Below are 19,844 nucleotides of genomic sequence, written 5' to 3' on the forward strand. Positions count from 1 at the left end.
CTATGACGTCAATTTCCGGTTATATAGATTTTCCGCCATTTTGAATTTTAAGGAAAAACGTTTTTTTGCTTCTCCTCCTTCAATTTTGGTCAAATCTTCCCCAGAATTGGCACACATCATCGTCACAGCAACCCACACTAAAAATTTCGAAAGGATTTTTGATTTTCAAAACCGTTTGTCCGGTACAGCCAATCAAAATCGGCAGCAAAGACACCAAACAGGAAGTTGGGTCATATCTCAGCAAATTCTTGAGAAATCAACACCATGCCTGGTGTGATGACTCGGAACCCTCTTTTGAGGATGTCCAATCAATTTGGTGTCATGTGATCACTGGGCGTGGCCGCAGGAAGCAAAAATGTGTTTTGGCCAATAACTGTAGATTTTTTTGCTTTTATTAAGTGATTCCTTTGTCTCATGATATCTTGGGACATCCCGTGTGTGACACATGATAACTTGTGATAATATCCGAATTGATGCGGGCGCCATTTTGAATTCATTGAAAAACGTTTTTTCTTTACTCCTCCTACAAATGTTGTCCAATCTTCACCAAATTCGGCAGAGATTATCTTCAGACCAAGCCTCACAACGCACATCACGTTTTTTTGATTTTCGAAACCGTTTGCCTGTTAAAGCCAATCAAAATGTGAAGTTAAGCCATCGAACAGGAAGTTGGGTCGTATCTCAGCAAATCTTGATTCACACCAAACTTGGTATAGTGACTCGGAACCCTGTTCTAAGGATGTCCAAAATGTTTTCTGGGTCATATGACTGCTTGGCCACCTCATTGCTGCTTGCAGCTATATTTTTGTGTTTTTGTCGGTAACCTTTCCGCCTTTTTTGTGTACTGTAGTCAGTAATTAATCAGCTCGTTGTAGTCCCTTAGTCAGTAACTAAGCAACCCTTTCGTTTTTTAGTCAGTAACTATTCAACTTTTGTAACTTCTGAAGTCAGTACCTAGAAGTATCGTGTACAGTTGATCCCACACATACAGCTGGAGTGTATGGCCCTCGCTGAGATCCTGTTATGATTAACATCACATTGCTGTTATGTCACTCTTGGCAGTGTTAATGGTTCCCAGAGCTACACTGGCAGTGCTAGACAGCCAGGCCCACACTCTCCTGTTCCTTCTCTCCCAGAACTTTTTGCAGGAAGGGGGGCGAGTCAACGACTTCACAGAGAGAGAAAGAGCGGGATCTGCTCAAAAAAACAAAAAAACTATTTTTTAGCTTTTTTTTTCTCTCTATTCTCCTTTTTCTACCTTCTCTTTCTCTTTTTTGTTTTTTTCTCTCTCTCTCTTTCCCCCATCTGTTGTTCCACATCTGGTTTTGACTGGGCTTCAGGCTCCACTCACCCGTTCAGTTAAACATCATCGATCACCAGCAGAGCTGACACCCATGCGACAACAAACTGTATAGGCAGGGCATGGCCGAGTTGGGACAGGATATGGTAGGGTAGGATAAGGTAGGGTAGGATAAGGTAGGGTTGAATAGGGCAGGGCATCGTTGGACAATATTGAACAGGGAAGGGTAAGAGTAGCTGCCAGCTAATAGAGAGCCAAGCTGGGTAGTTGAAATCCTCTGAGAGGCTAATAGTGCTGTCCAATCCAGTACTGTCTCATGTCTGGCTGGTCTGGTGTGACCATGCTAGCTATAGGCCTACATCAGTGCTCTTGTGTTACAGGACTACTCTTCCCATAAGCCTTCATTGTTCAGAAACCACTGCTCCCCCTGCTGGTGGCCTTCCCTTATATTTTTTTGGGCCCCTCTTTCTCCCCTCTCTCCTCTCTCTTTCTCCGCCTCCCCCTCCCTCCTCTCTCTCTCCCCTCCCCATACACTCTCTCCCCCTCCTCCTCTCCCCCTCCTCCCCCCAGATAAACCAGAACAAGCTTCCTAGCCGTGCTCCAGACTCCAGGGTGATCTCCAGAGGCCCCGACTTCACGCCCGCCTTCGCCGACTTTGGCAGACAGATGACTGGGGGACGCGGCGCTGCAGTGAGTCACATACACGCATAAGCACACACGCTCTCTCACACACACACATCATTTTATGTCATTTCTTACCCCTCCCCTCTTTCCTTGGTTCTCTTTTTCTCCCAACTCATCTCTCCTTTGTTGTTTCCCCCCCCCACTCCTTTTCCTGCTCTTGTCTCTCCTTCTCTCCATCCAACCATTCCCCGTTCTCTCTCCTACCACTCTCTTTCCTGCTTTCTCTCCTATTCTCCATCCTACTTTCGCCTTTCTCTTTCCTACTTTCTCCCTCTCTCCATCCTACTTCCCCTCACCCTTTTCCCCCTGTCTCTACCTCTTTCTCCGTTCCTTCTCTGTCTCTCTCCTCCCCTCTCGCCTACTCTCTCCGTCTCTCCCCCCCCTAGTTGATGAACATGGGAGGAGCCCGGCGACCCCCGCCCAGGAAGATCATCATGAACGTGTCTGTGAACGACGAGGTCCAGTTGAAGAAGGCCGAGCACGCCTGGAAGCCTGGCATGAAGAGGGAGGGGCCTTCAGACGACCCGGAGATCATCAAAACACAGGTAGACTGGTGATGAAAACACACAGACTGGTGATGAAAGCTCACAGACTGGTGATGAAAACACACAGACTGGTGATGAAAGCACACAGACTGGTGATGAAAGCTCACAGACTGGTGATGAAAGCACACAGACTGGTGATGAAAGCACACAGACTGGTGATGAAAGCACACACACACATAAGCAGAAACATCCTGCCACCACAAGGACTAAAAAACTCACTCTCTCTCTGCCCCTCCCCCCCCAGGAGCTGTTCAGGAAGGTGCGGAGCATCCTCAACAAGCTCACCCCCCAGATGTTCAACCAGCTGATGAAGCAGGTGACCGACCTGACCATCGACACGGAGGAGAGACTGAAGGGCGTCATTGACCTGGTCTTCGAGAAGGCCATCGACGAGCCCAGCTTCTCAGTCGCCTATGGCAACATGTGCCGCTGTCTGGCCACGGTACGCTGCCACTGGAGTTTTGGTTTCCTCGTGTCTCTGTCTCCTCATGTTTATCATCTCGTTTCAGGTCTCGCCTAATGTCTCCCCCATTGCCTCTCCTCGTGTCTCTGTCACGCTCTCTGTGTCGCTCCTCTTGTCTCTCTCGTGGCTCCTCCATTTTCTCCCAGTTGTCTCTCTTCTCTTGTCTCTCCTCGTGTCTCGCTGTGTTTCACTCTGTGTCTCTTGTCTTTTTCGCTCGCTTTTCGTCGCTCTCCTACACATCTTTCTCCTCCTCTCTACGTGTTGCTCTAGTATTGCTTTTTTTCTGGTATAACTAGGCCCAGTTATATTTGTTTTCATGTTTCAGTTGAATACTTTTGGGAACACTTGTAGGATGCCGGCGGAGTATACATGCCAGGAGGCCTGTGTCAGTTCCTAACAACAACATCAGAATTCTTTATTCCTGTAGCATTTACCCTCTCTTTTAACTCTCTCCCTTTCTTCTCCCTCCCTTCTCTCTCTCTCTCCCTCCCTCCCCCTCTCTTCCTTTCTCCCTCTCTCTCCCTCCCTCTTTGTCTCCATCCCCTCCCTGCAGCTCAAAGTGCCCATGACAGACAAGCCCAGCACCACGGTGAACTTCCGCAAGCTGCTGCTGAACCGCTGTCAGAAGGAGTTTGAGCGGGACAAGGTGGACGACGTGGTGTTTGAGAGGAAGCAGAAGGAGCTGGACTCTTCTGCATCGGTGGGTAGACCCTCCCCTGGTGGACCCTCCCCTGGTGAACCCTCCCCTGGTGAACCCTCCCCTGGTGAACCCTCCCCTGGTGAACCCTCCCCTGGTGAACCCTCCCCTGGTGGACCCTCCCCTGGTAGACCCTCCCCTGATGAACCCTCCCCTGGTGGACCCTCCCCTGGTGAACCCTCCCCTGGTGAACCCTCCCCTGGTGAACCCTCCCCTGGTGAACCCTCCCCTGGTGGACCCTCCCCTGGTGAACCCTCCCCTGGTGAACCCTCCCCTGGTAGACCCTCCCCTGGTAGACCCTCCCCTGGTGGACCCTCCCCTGGTGGACCCTCCCCTGGTGGACCCTCCCCTGGTGGACCCTCCCCTGGTGGACCCTCCCCTGGTAGACCCTCCCCTGGTAGACCCTCCCCTGGTGGACCCTCCCCTGGTAGACCCTCCCCTGGTGGACCCTCCCCTGGTGGACCCTCCCCTGGTGGACCCTCCCCTGGTAGACCCTCCCCTGGTAGACCCTCCCCTGGTGGACCCTCCCCTGGTGGACCCTCCCCTGGTAGACCCTCCCCTGGTAGACCCTCCCCTGGTGGACCCTCCCCTGGTAGACCCTCCCCTGGTGGACCCTCCCCTGGTGGACCCTCCCCTGGTGGACCCTCCCCTGGTAGACCCTCCCCTGGTGGACCCTCCCCTGGTAGACCCTCCCCTGGTAGACCCTCCCCTGGTAGACCCTCCCCTGGTAGACCCTCCCCTGGTAGACCCTCCCCTGGTAGACCCTCCCCTGGTGGACCCTCCCCTGGTAGACCCTCCCCTGGTAGACCCTCCCCTGGTAGACCCTCCCCTGGTAGACCCTCCCCTGGTGGACCCTCCCCTGGTAGACCCTCCCCTGGTAGACCCTCCCCTGGTAGACCCTCCCCTGGTAGACCCTCCCCTGGTGGACCCTCCCCTGGTAGACCCTCCCCTGGTAGAACCTCCCCTGGTAGAACCTCCCCTGGTAGAACCTCCCCTCACAGATTGAACTTCACTTCACGTGATGGAAGCTCCTTAGATCCTCCCCTTTCTCACTACTCATACAAACACAGTCACTGATAGACCCATTGGTTTCCAATGACAGCTGGACCTCGAAATTGGCACAGGTTATGAATTGTACAGCGATGCGGCTCATATGCCAATTATTGATGCGCAGTGCATTAGTATCTGCTCTCACACAAACAAACTGAGTGAATCACAGCAGTAGAACCGTGGGAGGCTCCATCTGACTGTCTCATCACCTCCCCTCCGCAATTAAACCAGGAATAGATGTCTGGGCTTGTGGCTGACATCTGTGGGTGCCCACGCCATATCTGATGTCTCACACACTCCTCTGCCCCACTCCTCCCTTCCTACTACGAAGCAGCTGTGCCCCATGCAAATACACCAGGATCTATATTAGTAACCAGGTGTCACCTGGTCCAGGTCGCTAACCCATGTCCCGTTCCCCCCCCCCCCACTCCTTATTCCTCCCCCTCCCCCCCTCCAGTCTGCGGAGCGCGAGCGTCTGCAGGAGGAGCTGGAGGAGGCCAAGGACAAGGCGCGCCGGCGCTCCATAGGGAACATCAAGTTCATCGGGGAGCTGTTCAAGCTGAAGATGCTGACGGAGGCCATCATGCACGACTGCGTGGTCAAGCTGCTGAAGAACCACGACCAGGAGTCCCTGGAGTGCCTCTGCAGGCTGCTCACCACCATCGGCAAGGACCTGGACTTCGAGAAGGCCAAGGTTAGTGATAGTATTACTAATACTATTACTACCGGTTACCGGTTAGAACCTTCCCGGGTGAAAGCTCCCTGGAACAGATTGGACTTTGTTATTCCGTGATGGTCGCTCCTTGGGTTTCCTGTCCTTCTCACTAGACATATAAACACACTGGGTTCCAATGACCAATGGACTTGAGGCGTTCGAAACAGATGACAGTTTATCACAGGCGATGACAGTTTATCACAGGCGATGAACTGCATCTGTGTGTGACCTCAGCTCGTGTGTGGCTCACATCCCAGGGCTCTAGAGTGCGACCAAAATGTGTACGGGTGCGACTAAATTTATTCCTAGGTCGCACCGGTGCACCTAACCTCCTTGCATCCGCTGTCTCTCCACAAACGAAGCGTTTGTTATCCTAAGACGGAACTGACACTCATGGTTGGATCATATCGTGGTCTAAACCAATCAGAGACAGAGATGGGGCGGGTCTTTGCCTCTGATTGGCTGTGGTCCAGATATTCCTGTAGTTCCGTGCTGTGTGATTGAAATTACGACCTCAGCACCAGAGAGTCAGTTTAGCAGACCTGGGCATTGTACGGCCCGCGGGCCATAACCGGCCACAGGCTGTCTCAATCCGGCCCACGTGAGGTAAATCAAAAATTTAAAATAAATAAATGTGTTGAGCGGTAGTAAATATATAGTCCTGAAAGACTACAGTGATCAGGCGATTTACATATGTGCGCTTGCGCAACCTCACCGACAGGAGAGTTAGCTGTTGGTTAGCCCTCGAAAATGAAAAACTTTGCCACTGATTAACTTTTAACAAGACATGGACTTCTAAGTATCTGTTTACTGAGGTCAAAGTGAAAACTGTGAAGAAAAAAAACTAACGCGGACATAATAAGAACTTGACTGATTCAGTGGGCGCGGGCTGATGGTTTGCTAGTTGAACTGCAGACCCTGATCATTACCTGTCAGCTTTCCTTCGCATATCCACCTCAGACATTCAGACAGATTTCGATGCACTTGTTCAAGCCCAGTGGATTTCTCTCACAGAACAAAATGAACTGAAAAAACGTATTGCTTTTTGTATAAAGTTGATCAATTCCACATCTTTAACATACTGCAAAACAACTTTTCAGTGTTTGTGAAGATTAACTGGTTACAAATAAAATGAAACACTGTTGTTGTTGTTTATACTGTTTATTACTTCTATAATCTTTCCTATTTGACCTACACCAAAATCTAAAATATTTATATAAATATTTACAGAATATCCTTATTCTTCTGATAACCAGTAGCAGCTAATCAAAATATATACTTTACTGCTTTTTACAATGGGAGAAAATGAATAGTGAGCAAATTGATGAGGCCCTCCAACACATTTCAGGTTTCTCATGTGGCCCCTTGTAAAAATGAATTGCGGACCCCTGAGTTACGAAGCTGGGCCATGGAGCTAACCCATGGAGCTAGGATTTTGATGCTAGGGAGAGTGTGGCAAGATGATTTAGCCAAGGCCATAGGGCAAGAAGGCCAAATTACAGGTGTTGGCCATCTGAAGGGCATGCGACAGCAAGGTGGGACCCGCTATAAGACTTTGAGCCATGAAATGTTAGGTCTCAGTTCAGGGAAGCACTTTTAAACTGTAGCACTTTCTATTTTGAAATGTTTTATTTTGCTTAAAATGTTTTAGTTTGGTAGCTCAGTGAAGCACTTAAAAGATTGGTTTTTATATATATACAGTATGATTGTGCTTCAAATAAAAAAAATATTTACCTACACCTTATTCTTGTTTAAGATCATTTACATAATATATATGAATGTATATGGAGCGTGATAAAAAGGTGACCTTGAAATTGTGGCGACGCAAGGAAAAATTTGGGTGCACCTAAATTTTGTGCTGGTGCACCTAAATAAAAAAGATAGGCGCACCAGTGCAACCAAGGGAAAAAGTTAGTCTGGAGCCCTGCATCCACTGTAGTATTCTGGGATGTGGTAACTTGACGATGTGGCTAGTAAATATAGACCCCCCTTTGATCCTGACCACCAGAATACCGAACTTTGCACTCCTAATCGATGATCTTCTCCTGTAGTTTCTTTATGCGCCACTTGTGCTCCGCTTTTGGGTAAAGGCGTTGGCAGAAGGAATCAAATGTAAATGTTAAATGGCCACGCTTGACCAGAGACACTAACAAGGTTGACCTCTTTCTGTTGGTGACCCAGTTAGTGGGTCAGTGAGCTGTGTTTGTGTCCCTGAGGGGGTCAGGCGAAGGGCTGTGAAGGTTAGGGGGGAGGGGGGGGGGCTGCACTGGAGGGCTGAAGGTTGCCTCGCTGATGTTCCCTCGCTGATGTTCCTTTCATTCTCTCCACATCTCAGTTCAAGTTCTCCCTGTGAAGTGAGCTTGTGAGAAGTATTAGGCTCTACGAAACCTCTTTCTCTCTCTCTCTCTCTCTCTCTCTCTCTCTGTCTCTCTGTCTCTGTCTCTCTCTTTCTCTGTCTCTCTCTGTCTCCCTCTGTCTCTCTCTGTCTCCCTCTGTCTCTCTGTCTGTTTCTCTGTGTCTATGTCTCTCTCTCTTTCTGTCTCATGAAATACAAGTGCGTAGTTGCTGTATTGAGTGGACTGATATGAATTGAAGGTATGAATTGGAGTGCACAGCAGGGAACTGAGAATGTTCTAGTTGTGTGTTATCTCTAACCCCCCCCCCTCTCTTTTCTCTGTCTCTCCCACAGCCCCGCATGGATCAGTATTTCAATCAGATGGAGAAAATTGTTAAAGAGCGGAAGACATCTTCTAGGATACGGTTTATGCTGCAGGATATAATAGACCTTCGATTGGTGAGTGCGCGTGTGTGTGTGTGGGGGGGGTGGCAGCATGTTTAACAATTTTTGTTGGGACCACAACTAATGAGACATTTCACTTGAGGACATTATCTAGGTCCAGGTTCAAGTGCTATTTCAGGGGTGTTAGGGTTCAGGGTTGGGTGTTTTGGGTTAGGGGTGAGGGAAAACACAATTTTGAAAGCGACTGAAGTGCGAGTCCCCACAGGAGTAGCCACGCACACGTGTGTGCGTGCGTGTGCAGTGCATGAGCCCACGAGAGTGTTCTAAAGAGGGCTTCCCTGCTCGTCTCCCCCCCCCCCCCCCCCCCCCCCGCAGCACAACTGGGTGTCGAGACGAGCCGACCAGGGTCCCAAGACCATCGAGCAGATCCACAAGGAGGCCAAGATCGAGGAGCAGGAGGAGCAGAGGAAGGTGCACCAGCAGCTGCTCTCCAAGGACAGCAAGAGACGGCCAGGTCAGACTCTCAGCCCCGCGGGCCAAATCCTCTTTAAGGCTTACAGCCTTCCCCTCCCCCCTTCCTCTGACTCTGCCCATCCCCCTCCCCCCTCTTCTGACTCCCCACCCATCCCCCCACCCCACCCTTGACTCTCCATCCCCCCCCTTCCTCTGACTCTCCATCCTCCCCTTGGCCTCGCCTAACTCCTCCCTTTTTCTGACTGCCTCCCCAACCCCCCTCCTCCTCTTCCCTCTCCTCCCTGCCCAGCACCCTGCAGAGATGCTACGGTGGCTTAGAGTGGACACAAAGCGTCTCCTCTTCTCGTTCTATATTCCAGTCAGCTGAACCAGAAACCAGAAACTGTGGGCAGAATAGCCATGAGAAAAAGGGCTGTTAGGTTAGCCGTGTTTCACTGCCGATCACGAGGCCGCAGATTCAGATCCCACCGTCTTTGACTGAATGAATAGATGATTATTTGTGATTATCATTATGGAATCGACTTCAGTCATGTGTGCTTTGATGGTTTCTGGCAGACCGGTGACCCCCCCCCTCCCTCCCTTCCTCCCCCCCTCCAGAGCCCAGAGAGCAGAGGGTGCAGCAGAGAGAGGAGACCTGGAACACTGTGCCCGTCACCAAGAACAGCAGAACCATCGACCCCACCAAGATCCCCAAGATCTCCAAGGTCAGCAACACTGACCACCTCCCTCCTATTACCCAACACCTCCTCCACATACCTCCCAACACCTCCACATACCCCCTAATACCTCCACATACCTCCTAACACCTCCACATACCCCCTAACACCTCCACATACCTCCTCACACCTCCTAACACCTCCTCACACCTCCACATACCTCCTCACACCTCCACATACCTCCTAACACCTCCACATACCTCCTAACACCTCCTCACACCTCCACATACCTCCTAACACCTCCACATACCTCCTAACACCTCCTAACACCTCCTAACACCTCCACATACCTCCTAACACCTCCACATACCTCCTAACACCTCCACATACCTCCTCACACCTCCTCACACCTCCTCACACCTCCACATACCTCCTAATACCTCCACATACCCCCTAACACCTCCACATACCTCCTAACACCTCCTCACACCTCCACATACCTCCTCACACCTCCTAACACCTCCTCACACCTCCACATACCTCCTAACACCTCCACATACGCCCTAATACCTCCACATACCTCCTAACTCCTCCACATACGCCCTAATACCTCCACATACCCCCTAACACCTCCACATACCCCTTAACACCTCCACATACCCCCTAACACCTCCACATACCTCCTAACTCCTCCACATACGCCCTAATACCTCCTAACACCTCCACATACCTCCTAACACCTCCTAACACCTCCTCACACCTCCACATACCTCCTAACACCTCCACATACCTCCTAACACCTCCACATACGCCCTAATACCTCCACATACCCCCTAACACCTCCACATACCCCCTAACACCTCCACATACCTCCTAACACCTCCACATACGCCCTAACACCTCCACATACCTCCTAACTCCTCCACATACGCCCTAATACCTCCACATACCCCCTAACACCTCCACATACCCCTTAACACCTCCACATACCTCCGAACACCTCCACATACCTCCTAACACCTCCTCACACCTCCACATACCTCCTAACACCTCCACATACCTCCTAACACCTCCTCACACCTCCACATACCTCCTCACACCTCCTAACACCTCCTCACACCTCCACATACCTCCTAACACCTCCACATACCTCCTAACACCTCCTCACACCTCACACCTCCTCACACCTCCACATACCTCCTAATACCTCCACATACCTCCTAACACCTCCACATACCTCCTAACACCTCCACATACCTCCTAACACCTCCTCACACCTCCACATACCTCCTAACACCTCCTCACACCTCCACATACCTCCTAACACCTCCACATACCTCCTAACACCTCCTCACACCTCCTCACACCTCCACATACCTCCTAATACCTCCACATACCTCCTAACACCTCCACATACCTCCTAACACCTACTCACACCTCCACATACCTCCTCACACCTCCTCACACTTCCTCACACCTCCACATACCTCCTAATACCTCCACATACCTCCTAACTCCTCCACATACCCCCTAACACCTCCACATACCCCCTAACACCTCCACATACGCCCTAATACCTCCACATACCCCCTAACACCTCCACATACCTCCTAACTCCTCCACATACGCCCTAATACCTCCACATACCTCCTAACACCTCCACATACCCCCTAACACCTCCACATACCCCCTAACACCTCCACATACCTCCTAACACCTCCACATACGCCCTAATACCTCCACATACCCCCTAACACCTCCACATACCCCCTAACACCTCCACATACCTCCTAACACCTCCACATACGCCCTAACACCTCCACATACGCCCTAACACCTCCACATACCCCTTAACACCTCCACATACGCCCTAACACCTCCACATACCCCCTAACACCTCCACATACCTCCTAACTCCTCCACATACGCCCTAATACCTCCACATACCTCCACATACCTCCTAACACCTCCACATACCCCCTAACACCTCCACATACCCCCTAACACCTCCACATACCCCCTAACACCTCCACATACCCCCTAACACCTCCACATACCCCCTAACACCTCCACATACCCCCTAACACCTCCACATACCCCCTAACACCTCCACATACCTCCTAACTCCTCCACATACGCTCTAATACCTCCACATACCCCCTCACACCTCCTCACACCTCCACATACCTCCTAATACCTCCTCACTCCTCCACATACGCCCTAATACCTCCACATACCCCCTCACACCTCCACATACGCCCTAATACCTCCACATACCCCCTCACACCTCCTCACACCTCCACATACCCCCTAACACCTCCTCACACCTCCACATACCTCCTAATACCTCCACATACCTCCTAACACCTCCTCACACCTCCACATAAGGCCTAACGTCTCCTCCACCTCCACATACCTCCTTCCACCTCCTCACACCTCATAACACCTCCACATACCTCCCAACACCTCCTAAAACATCCACATACCTCCCAACACCTACTAATGTCTTCTAACTTATCCTAAATGATCCTAACACCTCCTAACTTCTCATAAGGTCTTCAAACTTCTCCTAGCACCTCCTAACATCTCCCAGCACCTCCTAATGTCTTGTAACACCTCCTAACATCTCTTAGCACCTCCTAATGTCTTCCAACACCTCCTAACATCTCCGAGCACCTCCTAATGTCTTCTAACGTCTCCCCACACATCCCAAGTACACCTCCTTGCTCCTCCGTACATCTCCTCATTCCTCCTCCCTCTTCACACCAGCCAGCCACGTAGACTAGGAAAAAAGTTTCAGCATCAGTTTGAAAGTAACATAGATCTACAACTTCCTTGTAGACAAATCGCCTGCCAAATATGTTTTCCAGGCTTCCTCTAAGCCAGACCGATTTACATACCCAGAGGTTGTCTGAGTGGCTGATGTGTCTACCTCCGACCATCTCCCAGGTCCTGCTGTGGCTGTTTACTCTGTGTCAGAGTTCTATACACACTGTTCTATGTTTAGCTACGTATTCCTGAACTGTGCTGAGTTCAGACACTCTCACGGAATCCTGCGGTTGGATATACATACTCATTACGGGAATGTGTGTACACAGCCTTGTCCTCAGCTGATCTAGTTCAGTGCAACGACACACAAACAAAGCCTGCTGGTCACAGGGGGTACTGCACCACTGCAGGGCAGGAGACAGGCTCCCTCTGCTGGTTGAACATGGTAGTGGGGGGAAAAAACGTCTTACCTCCATTCCTCTTGTCGAAGGGGTAAACTATGTGGTTATCTGTTGTCAAGAGTGCGGGTTAATGGTGGTTGTTGATAGTGACCGTGGTTGTGGTGGCTGCTGTGTCCCCAGCCCCAGGTGGATGAGAAGATCCAGCTGGGTCCTAGAGCCCAGCTCAACTGGATGAAGGGCAGCAGTGGAGGAGCCAAGGCCAGCGACTCAGGTGACGACTGACTCTTCTTGCTTTCTCTGTCACGTCTTTCTTTTTTCTCTTCCTCTCTCTCTCCCCCTCTCTCTGCCTCTTCCTCTTTCCCTCTCTCTCTCTCTTTCTCTGCCCCCTCCCCCACATCATATTGAGTGCAGTGCTGACTGTGTGTTGTCCTTCCTGTCCTCTCAGAGTTGTCCAGGACCGGTGGCAGCAGTCTGAACCGCTACTCTGCCCTCCAATCCAACCCTGCTGCCCAGACCAGCCCCCCCGCTGGCCAGACCGGCACCCCTGCCCAGGCCCTAGAGTACGAGGCCAGGAGAGTCCTGGGGAGGTGAGGAGCTCACAGCCTGCCCCCCCCCCCCCCCCCAGACCCACCACAAATACCTCCGACTGGGGGAACGACCATAACCCATGATCGAATGATTGATGAACGGACTACAAATAATCTTATTTGGTCATTTGCAACTTGTGATTACACGATTTGTGTGTGTCTGTGTGTGTGAGATGGGGTATATTATGTGTGTGGTATGAATGTGCGTGGTATGTTAGTGTGTGTGCGTGTGCGCGCGCGTGCAGGGCATTTTAACACGAGTGCATGCGTGCGCCATGCTAACGTGTGTGTTTCCGTCCTCAGTCGCGGCAGCGGGGGCAGGGAGCGCAGTGAGAAGCCTGTGAGCTCCGGCCTGGCGCTGCGGCCCGGAGCCCCGCTGAGGAGAGGGAGCTCCAAGGAGCTGCTGGAGGGCGCCGCCCCAGAGGAGCCCCGCAGGGACAGGGAGCGGGAGGGTCCCGAGGGGCCCCGGAGACCCAGCGTCAGCGAGGACAAGACGGAGGCTGAGCGCAGCAGAGCCAGGGAGCCTGGTGAGGGAGGAGCGCTCTCACACACACACCCTGGAGCACAGTGGAGACACGCACACGTACACAGCGAAGACTGTTACACACCCACACATACTCCGGAGCACATCTGGAGCTCGCACACACACACTGGAGACTCACTGACACACACACACACTCGCTCACTCACACTCTACAGCACAGTGGAGACCAAACACACACACACACACTGCCTCCCTGCTTCCAAGCACACAGTGTGACTCTGACCTGTGTCTGGTGTCCACAGTGATAGAAGAGCTGGTGGTGGCCCAGAGCCCAGACAGACCCGCTCTCTCTGAGGAGGACATGGAGAGGAAATCCAAGTCCATCATCGACGAGTTCCTTCACATCAACGATTACAAGGTACGCCTGCAGGCCTCCACGCTCTGGCACCACGGCGACCCCCAGCCTCCCGGGGCGTCCTCTTTACTCTGCCGGGGGATGTTTAATCACATGCTTCTTTTTGTCTCTCCCTCGATCTCTGTTCCTCTCTCGTCTCTCTTGATCTCTCCTCTCTCTCTGTGTTTGTCTCTCTACCCCCCCCCCTTCTCCATCTTCCTCCCTCTCTCCATACCCCCTCTCTCTCTCTCTCTCCCCCCTCACTCTCTATCCCCTCTCTCTCTTTCTCCCTCTCCCCTCCTCTGTCTCTCCATCCCCCCCGTACAGGAAGCCATCCAGTGTGTGGACGAGCTGGACCTGCCAGACCAGCTCCATGTGTTTGTGCGTGTGGGGGTGGAGTCGACCCTGGAGCGCAGCCAGATCACCCGGGACCACATGGGCCAGCTGCTCTCCCAGCTGCTCCAGCAGGGCCTGCTGCCCAAGGCCCAGCTCCTGCAGGGGTCAGTCACTGTGTGGTCTCAAACCCCCGTCCCCCCACCCTCACCCTCCTAGCTCCTTACCTGGAGGAGCCTGGCTCCAGCCCCAGCATGTGGCTCCTCCTAGCTTGTGGGGCCGTGATTTAGTCAGCCTAGATCTAGTTGGATTCATTTTGATGTGATCCATGTTGGAATATTCTGCATTGATAGGAAAGGGTGTTTATGTTTTCAGCTCGCTGCAAAAACAATCTGATTGTGTGTGTGTGTGTGTGTGTGCGCGTCTCCACCAGGTTCGCAGACACCCTGGAGATGGCTGACGACATGGCCATAGACATTCCCCACATCTGGCTGTACCTGGCAGAGCTGCTCAGCCCCTTGCTGAGGGACGGGGGCTTCTCTATGAGAGAGCTCTTAAGGTGACTCCCCACTCTAGGCCTGGCTGGAGGCCTGGCTGGAGGCCTGACTCTAGGCCTGGCCCTAGGCCTGGCTCTAGGCCTGGCTCTAGGCCTGGCTCTAGGCCTGACTCTAGGCCTGACTCTAGTCTGACCCATGGGTTTGTCTCTGGGTCTACCTGACCTGTAGGCCTACCTGTAACCCAACCTGTAGACCCAACCTAACATGTGTTGGCATAATTTATCGAGAGCATCTTCTGAAATACACTAAGTGTACTTGACTAATCTTGCGAGTCTATTTAGTCTGTGTTTGTATCTCTCTGTCTGTCTACAGTGAATTAAGCAAACCTTTGCTTCCTGTGGGAAGAGCTGGGATCTTATTTTCTGAAATACTGCACATACTATGCAAACAAATGGTAAGTGGCTGGGTTTGTTTGTCATATGGAGGACTCGACTCTGTACAGCAAGGTAGATGTGTGAAGGGAGATGAACTCAGCCGGGAAAGTGGGATTCATCATTCAGTGTCAGTCATCTAGCATTCAGTTGGCAGTCAGTCAGTCTTCTATCAATCATCAGTCAGCAGTCAGTCAGTCAGTCAGCCAGTCCAGGGTGTGAGGGTGCTGACAGGCTGCCCCTGTCCTCTCCAGAGCCATAGGAAGGTGGGCGGGCTGTGGAGGGAGTCTGGCCTCAGCTGGAGCGACTTCCTGCCTGAGGACGAGGACGTCCAGACCTTCATCTCAGAGCAGGTCAGTCACACACACGTGCACACACTCTGTTGACTGTCATGGGTCACCTCCGGGTCACAAGAACACACCTGGACACACACCTAGGCTCGACAACAACCTCCCATTCCTCCTCCCCTCTCTTCATCTCTCTCCCCTCCTCCCCCGCCATCTCTCTTGTGCTCCCCTCTCCTTTCACCGTCTCTCCTCCTCCTACCCCCATCTCTCCTCCCCCCACCTCTCCTCTCCTCACCATCTTTCCTCCTCCCCTCATCTCTCTCCTCCTCTCACCACCTCTCCCCTTCTCTCACCAGAAGCTGCAGTTCACTGTGTCGGAGGGCTCTGCCCCAGAGGCAGGCCAGAGTAAGAGGCCCCTGGGCCCTGAGGAGCTGAGGGGTCAGCTGGAGAGACTGCTGCTGGAGGACATGGCCAGTGACGAGCAGATCTTCGACTGGGTAGAGGTACGGACAGCTAGGCTGAGGCTGAGGCTGGGGCTGGGGCTGAGGCTGGAGAGTTGTGGTTGGTGTTGTGACTGTGTGATCCTTGAGTGATTAATGGGGTCTCCTGTCTCTCTCCTCTCCCTCTCTCTCCTCTCCCTCTCTCTCTCCTCTTTCCTCTCCCTCTCTCCCGTGTCCCTCTCTCTCTCCCTCTCTCTCCCTCTCTCTCCTCTCTCCCCTCTCCCTCTCTCTCCTCTCTCCCCTCTCCCTCTCTCTCCTGTGTCTCTCTCTCCTCTCCCTCTCTCTCCTCTCCCTCTCTCCTCTCCCTCCCTCTCTCTCCTCTCCCTCTCTCTCCTGTGTCTCTCTCTCCTCTCCCTCTCTCTCCTCTCCCTCTCTCCTGTGTCTCTCTCTCCTCTCCCTCTCTCTCCTCTCCCTCTCTCCTGTGTCTCTCTCTCCTCTCCCTCTCTCTCCTGTGTCTCTCTCTCCTCTCCCTCTCTCCTCTCCCTCTCTCTCCTCTCCCTCTCTCCTGTGTCTCTCTCTCCTCTCTCTCCTCTCCCTCTCTCTCCTCTCCCTCTCTCCTGTGTCTCTCTCTCTTCTCTCTCCTCTCCCCCTCTCTCCTGTGTCTCTCTCTCCCTCTCTCTCCTCTCCCTCTCTCCTGTGTCTCTCTCTCTTCTCTCTCCTCTCCCTCTCTCTCCTCTCCCTCTCTCCTGTGTCTCTCTCTCCTCTCCCTCTCTCCCGTGTCCCTCTCTCTCTCCTCTCCCCTCTCCCTCTCTCTCCTCTCCCTCTCTCTCCTGTGTCTCTCTCTCCTCTCCCTCTCTCTCCTCTCCCTCTCTCCTGTGTCTCTCTCTCCTCTCCCTCTCTCCTGTGTCTCTCTCTCCTCTCCCTCTCTCTCCTCTCCCTCTCTCCTGTGTCTCTCTCTCTCCTCTCCCTCTCTCCTGTGTCTCTCTCTCCTCTCCATCTCTCTCCTATCCCTCTCTCTCCTATCCCTCTCTCCTGAGTCTCTCTCTCCTCTCTCTCCTCTCCCTCTCTCCTGTGTCTCTCTCTCCTCTCCCTCTCTCTCCTCTCCCTCTCTCCTGTGTCTCTCTCCTCTCCCTCTCTCCCGTCTCCCTCTCTCTCCTCTCTCCCCTCTCCCTCTCTCTCCTCTCCCTCTCTCCCGTGTCCCTCTCTCTCTCCTCTCCCCTCTCCCTCTCTCTCCTCTCCCTCTCTCTCCTGTGTCTCTCTCTCCTCTCCCTCTCTCTCCTCTCCCTCTCTCCTGTGTCTCTCTCTCCTCTCCCTCTCTCCTGTGTCTCTCTCTCCTCTCCCTCTCTCTCCTCTCCCTCTCTCCTGTGTCTCTCTCTCCTCTCCCTCTCTCTCCTCTCCCTCTCTCCTGTGTCTCTCTCTCCTCTCTCTCCCTCCCTCTCTCCCTCTCTCTCCTCTCCCTCTCTCTCCTCTCCCTCTCTCTCCTCTCCCTCTCTCCCGTGTCTCCTCCTGTGTGTCCTGTTTCCTCTCTCCAGGCTAATCTGGATGACTCTCAGATGAGTTCGTCTCCATTCCTGAGGGCTCTCATGACGGCTGTGTGTAAAGCAGCGGTCAAAGGTGAGATGTCTCTCTAACCAAGACGAAAACCCCCAATGCAATGCCCCCCCGTCTCAAACCGAGTCCCGCTTTTCACATCCACGTTATGCACAAGTTCTGCTAATGACAGAGCAGACGCAACATTGATCTGGAACACATTTTCAAGGCGAGGATCTGTATCTCCACCTGACGGTTTCAGCTTCTTCTAGTAGTTGCATGAGGGAAGGATTTGAACCGGTCTCTTTCTCTCGGCACCTGTCTCTTCTCTCTCTCCGTCTCTCCTCCCATCTCTCTCTCTCTCTCTCTCTCTCTCTCTCTTTCTCTCTCTCTGTATCTCTCTGGTTTCCTGTACAGATGAGAGCCCATCCTGTCGAGTGGACACGGTCATCATTCGTCGGAGACTGCCTGTGTTACTCAAGTACCTTAACTCAGACACTGAGAGACAGCTGCAAGCACTTTATGCACTTCAGGCTCTGATCGTCACCCTGGATCAGCCCCCCAGTGAGTAGACCCCCCACACTCACACACTCATAGACGCTGACCCCCCCATACTGACAGGCTCTTCATTAGACTCCCTAGCCGCTCACTGCCGCCATTCACACACACATCGAGACGACTTGACCTCTAATTTGATGATAACTGGTTCTCCTTACTTGCCCCTCTCACTTCCTCCTTCTCTCTTTCCCCATCTCCCCCTCCCTCCCTCTCCTATCTCCTCCCTCTCCTCTCTCCCCTCGTCTCCCTCCAGACCTCCTCCGGATGTTCTTCGACTGTCTGTATGACGAGGACGTGATCTCGGAGGACGCGTTCTACAAGTGGGAGTCGAGCAAGGACCCGGCAGAACAGCTGGGCAAGGGCGTGGCTCTCAAGTCTGTCACCGCCTTCTTCACCTGGCTGAGGGAGGCGGAGGAGGAGTCGGAGGACAACTGACAAGGGAGCAGGCAGCCAATGGGAACCCAGGACACGAGGCCAGCTGTCGCTACGTAGAATAACCTGCACCCTCTTCCTCACAGCAGAACAAACGGCCGTTTCAAAATGTGCGCGGCGGGCAGAACGGCTTGGTTACGGCTGGAATTTTTTCTTGCGGTACAGTTCTGAGAAATGCCGCCATTTTGAGTTTTAATTCCAATGGCGGAAGCACTAAATACATGTATTATACATAGAAAATATTTTTGTTTTAAATTTTAACTTACTTTTCTTTTGTTACTTTTTAAGAAGAGACTTAAAGATACATAGGTTCCGGACTCTTTAATTTATTATTTTTTTAAGAACTGCAAATACGGAAGTTTATTTAACATTTGCAGAGGCTCACAGTGAGGAGAACATTGATGGCGATAGAAATAACAATATTATTAATTATAATAACAATAATAATAATAATAATTGTGAAATAAATAGCCTCCCTTGATTCCAAGATGTTTGGTTGAAAACAGGGTAAAACAAAGTTATTTTGGAATGAAGGGGAAGGCAAAGAGATCAGTGGATGATGCACACGGACAATAGACGTCACTTGATGATGTCGGAGGTCAAAGGTTATCATTGAGTAACCCCAGGAAGTGATTCCTCTGCTTTGGTTTGCTCTACGTGATATGTACATATGCCTCAGGAGACGGAGAGAGAGGCAGAGGTATGTATTCAAGAAGCAATGTACATCAGTCCACTAAAGAACTCTAAATGAACATGAATAAACCACAAATGACGACGAACAATAGATACATTCACATGGAAATGAGCAAAATGCAAGTTAAAAAAGCAAAATGCCAGGGTTGCTGAACATGAAGTGCTTGTAATACTTCAAACCTACAGAGCAAATTAAAAGCTTGTAAATACATTAAAGACAAAAAAGGTATTTAAAAAAACACAGAATGCAGTGGTTGTTATTTTAAGAGGGACTGTTTTTTTTTTTTTTTTATATGATGCCAGATGAAACTTTAAATCTTTTGTTTTCATATTTGTAGCTTTGTGCCGAACCAAGAAAGAACACGTTTCAACCTCGGGTGCATTTGTGGAGTAGCGTGTCGGTTCGCATGTGGTATTAGTGGAGCTGAGATGTAAAAGCAGTGTGGGAACACCTTTAACTTGGCTGGTTGGAATAGCTCGCCCCAGAGTATAGGATCAGAAGGAGTCAGGCTTAACAGGGCTCATCTAGAATGACAAAGCAGCAGAAGATTTCACATGGGGAGGTTTAATACCGAGCTCTGTCATCTCTAAACACTGTTCACATCGCTTTGGATAAAAGCATTTCCTTACTGAACAACATGTTTCAAATGTAACAGGAGTCTGTTCAGGAGCCAAGGAGAGTGC

General features: G+C 51.7%; 1 protein-coding gene across 9 annotated transcripts in view; it reads left to right on the top strand.

Moving 5' to 3' along the window:
• The window catches only part of eif4g3a (eukaryotic translation initiation factor 4 gamma, 3a), a 49,772-nt gene extending 29,928 nt beyond the window's left edge, over nt 1–19,844 (top strand). For 7 of the 9 annotated variants that reach the window (XM_062461747.1, XM_062461756.1, XM_062461765.1 and 4 more), the window contains 20 exons: nt 1,871–1,990; nt 2,371–2,529; nt 2,774–2,971; nt 3,546–3,692; nt 5,197–5,433; nt 8,144–8,248; nt 8,570–8,708; nt 9,266–9,372; nt 12,675–12,765; nt 12,940–13,081; nt 13,385–13,608; nt 13,868–13,983; nt 14,287–14,459; nt 14,726–14,851; nt 15,162–15,243; nt 15,475–15,573; nt 15,864–16,010; nt 17,480–17,561; nt 17,895–18,041; nt 18,289–19,844. In XM_062461747.1, the coding sequence (XP_062317731.1) occupies nt 1,871–1,990; nt 2,371–2,529; nt 2,774–2,971; nt 3,546–3,692; nt 5,197–5,433; nt 8,144–8,248; nt 8,570–8,708; nt 9,266–9,372; nt 12,675–12,765; nt 12,940–13,081; nt 13,385–13,608; nt 13,868–13,983; nt 14,287–14,459; nt 14,726–14,851; nt 15,162–15,243; nt 15,475–15,573; nt 15,864–16,010; nt 17,480–17,561; nt 17,895–18,041; nt 18,289–18,470 (2,823 nt within the window). In that variant the 3' untranslated portion in view covers nt 18,471–19,844. The remainder of the gene's footprint in view (nt 1–1,870; nt 1,991–2,370; nt 2,530–2,773; nt 2,972–3,545; nt 3,693–5,196; nt 5,434–8,143; nt 8,249–8,569; nt 8,709–9,265; nt 9,373–12,674; nt 12,766–12,939; nt 13,082–13,384; nt 13,609–13,867; nt 13,984–14,286; nt 14,460–14,725; nt 14,852–15,161; nt 15,244–15,474; nt 15,574–15,863; nt 16,011–17,479; nt 17,562–17,894; nt 18,042–18,288) is intronic. The other 2 variants (XM_062461803.1, XM_062461811.1) reach the window with 1 other exon arrangement.

Source organism: Osmerus eperlanus, chromosome 1 (genome assembly GCF_963692335.1).
Source record: "Osmerus eperlanus chromosome 1, fOsmEpe2.1, whole genome shotgun sequence".
Taxonomy (NCBI): Eukaryota; Metazoa; Chordata; class Actinopteri; order Osmeriformes; family Osmeridae; genus Osmerus; species Osmerus eperlanus.